The 2500-nt window shown below is 46.1% G+C and overlaps 1 protein-coding gene across 2 annotated transcripts in view; it reads right to left on the bottom strand.

The window, feature by feature from the left end:
• LOC118122120 (platelet-derived growth factor receptor beta) overlaps positions 1-2500 on the bottom strand; it is a 23008-nt gene that overhangs the window by 2110 nt on the left and 18398 nt on the right. For both annotated transcript variants that reach the window (XM_035178595.2, XM_035178594.2), the window contains one exon: positions 2334-2449. In XM_035178595.2, coding sequence (XP_035034486.1) covers positions 2334-2449 — 116 coding nt within the window. The remainder of the gene's footprint in view (positions 1-2333; positions 2450-2500) is intronic.

The following is a 2500-nucleotide window of genomic DNA, read 5'->3' as shown; positions in this document are numbered from 1 at the left end:
ATAACACCCAACACAACATACTACCACATGAGACAACATACTATCGAACAATACGCTAACACACAACATGCTAACAAACAACACAACATGGTAACATGTAACACAACATGCTAACAAACAACAACAGGATTTCCATGAGCGGCCATCGTGAAATGAGCGTTTGGCTTGGTAACCTCACAACCAGTCAGGATAAGAGTCAGAACCTCGATGTCTGAGGTCATGGTTCTCTGCTGGAAACCAGTGGATTGTTCTCTTCAGGTTGGGGTTGAGTTGCTGCCTCAAGTGAAGGAGTTGAAGTATCTCCTGGTTTTGGTCACAAGTGAGGGGAAGATGGAGCGTGAGATGGACAGGTGGGTTAGTGCCACATCAAAAGTAATGCAGATGTTGTACTAGAGCGTTGTGGTTAAGATGACCGAAAGAACAACATCGCAAATACAAGTGGCCAGAATGAGTTTTATCCATTGGGTTACTGGGCTCAGCCCAAAAGAGTTCGGAGAGTTCGGAGAGTTCGGAGTAAACCGCTGCTCCTTCACATAGAAAGGGGAGAGTTGAGGTGGTTCAGGCATCTATTCAGGATCCTCCTGAGCACCTTACATTGGAGGTTTACGCCCAACAGGGAGGAGACCCGGGGGCAGACACAGATCACACTGGAGGGACTACATATCCCATCAGGCCTGGGAACACAGAAAAGGATGTCTACGATACCCAACGTGGCCGGCCACCTCTGCAGCCCGAGCACGGATAAGCGGAAGGATGGAAGGACACGTCAACATGCTAACAACCAACAGGGTAACATGTAAATGGATGTCTGCACACCACCTGAAAATTAAACTTGACAAGACTGAACTACTTTTCCTTCCAGAGAAAGGCTCCTCCCACCCACGACCTGACTCTTACCTTTGACAACTCCGTGTTAGCCCCCCCCCCCCAGACTGCTAGGAACCTGGGTGTGACACTCGACAGTCAACTCTCCCTCACTGTCACATTACTGCAACAACACAATCAGGAGAATACGCCCCCTTCTCACTCAGAAGGCGGCACAGGTTCTGGTCCAGGTTCTGGTCCAGGTTCTGGTCCAGGTTCTGGTCCAGGCCCTGGTCATCTCACACCTAGACTACTGCCCCTCCCTCCTGGCAGGTCTACCTGCTGCTGCCCTCTGACCTCTGCAGCTCATCCAGGAAGCAGCAGCTCCACTGGTCTTTAACCTGAGTTCACTCACACCACTCCGCTCCTTCACTGGTTCCCAGTAGCTGCCCTCATCCGTTTCAAAACCCTAGTACTTGGTACTGTGCTGTGAACGGATCGGGTCCAGTCTACATCCAGGACATGGTCAAACCTCACACCCCAGCCCGTCCACTCCGCTCTGCTTCTGCCAATGTTGTTGCTGTTTGCTGTCCTGGCTCCTAAATGGTGGAATGAGCTCCCCATGGACATCAGGACAGCAGACAGTCTATACTTCATCCGCCGCAAACTAAGAACACACCTCTTCAGACTAAACCTTGACTGAAAGTTTAAACTAACAATTCAGTAGCACTTAAATGGCACTTACTTATAGAACTTTGTAGTTTGTCTTTCTTGAAGAAATTGTACTTTCTTGATTCTTGTTGTTCTGGTTTGTTCCTCATGGTTGATGCACTTATTGTGAGTCACTTTGAATAAAAGTGTCAGCTCAATGTAATGTAATGTAAAGGCTCATTTATGGTTAACCTCAGATATGTATGAAGTAACAGACTTCTGTCCATATTCTGTGTTCATTATTTCAACAATGGTGGAACTTTTTCAAGAGAGAATATTCACCTCAATTCAATTTTATTTGTATAGTGCCAAATCAGAATATACATGATAAGGCACTTTACATACAGAAGGTCAAGAAACCAACAGTTCCCACAATGAGCAGCACTTTGCTGAGTTGGTAAGAAACTACAGGATCTACATGATGTTTCATGATGAGACAAGAGGAGCTTTGACACAACCTCGTCCATCATCAGCTTGTTTGTTGTTGTCAGAGACTCTGTGCTGTCCTCTAGTGGATGTATTGCTTAACAACCATATCAACATATAGGACATGTTATGCTGCATTCACATTGAACGGCACATACATTTTTGCAATGCTCTAAAATGTGCTATTCGCGCTGCAGGATCATTTGGTTAATTCTGGTTAATCGCACGTAATGTACAAATAAATACAACCAGGGAGTATTCGTGAACGCACCATTAGTATTTGGAGAGTGACGTTAAATTGTTAGAAACGGGTCTCTCTGAAAGGGACATATATACATCAGCATAAATTAGCCTTTACACAACATGCTAACAGTCTACCATTGTGATCATACGTTTCTGCTGGAGAGGAAGTCCATGGCTTGAGAGATCTGGTAAGAGAAGCTCAGGAGGTCATTGAGGCTTAGGAGAGGAGGGTCATTGAGGAGCAGAGAGGACGCCTCCTGCTGGTCTGAAGGAGAACAACAGGACAAGTCATATCCCTGCAGCTGCTTATCAATAG

Source organism: Hippoglossus stenolepis, chromosome 15 (assembly GCF_022539355.2).
Source record: "Hippoglossus stenolepis isolate QCI-W04-F060 chromosome 15, HSTE1.2, whole genome shotgun sequence".
NCBI lineage: Eukaryota > Metazoa > Chordata > Actinopteri > Pleuronectiformes > Pleuronectidae > Hippoglossus > Hippoglossus stenolepis.
Note: the sequence above shows the minus strand (reverse complement) of the source record. Positions and strands in the feature narration are given on the sequence as shown.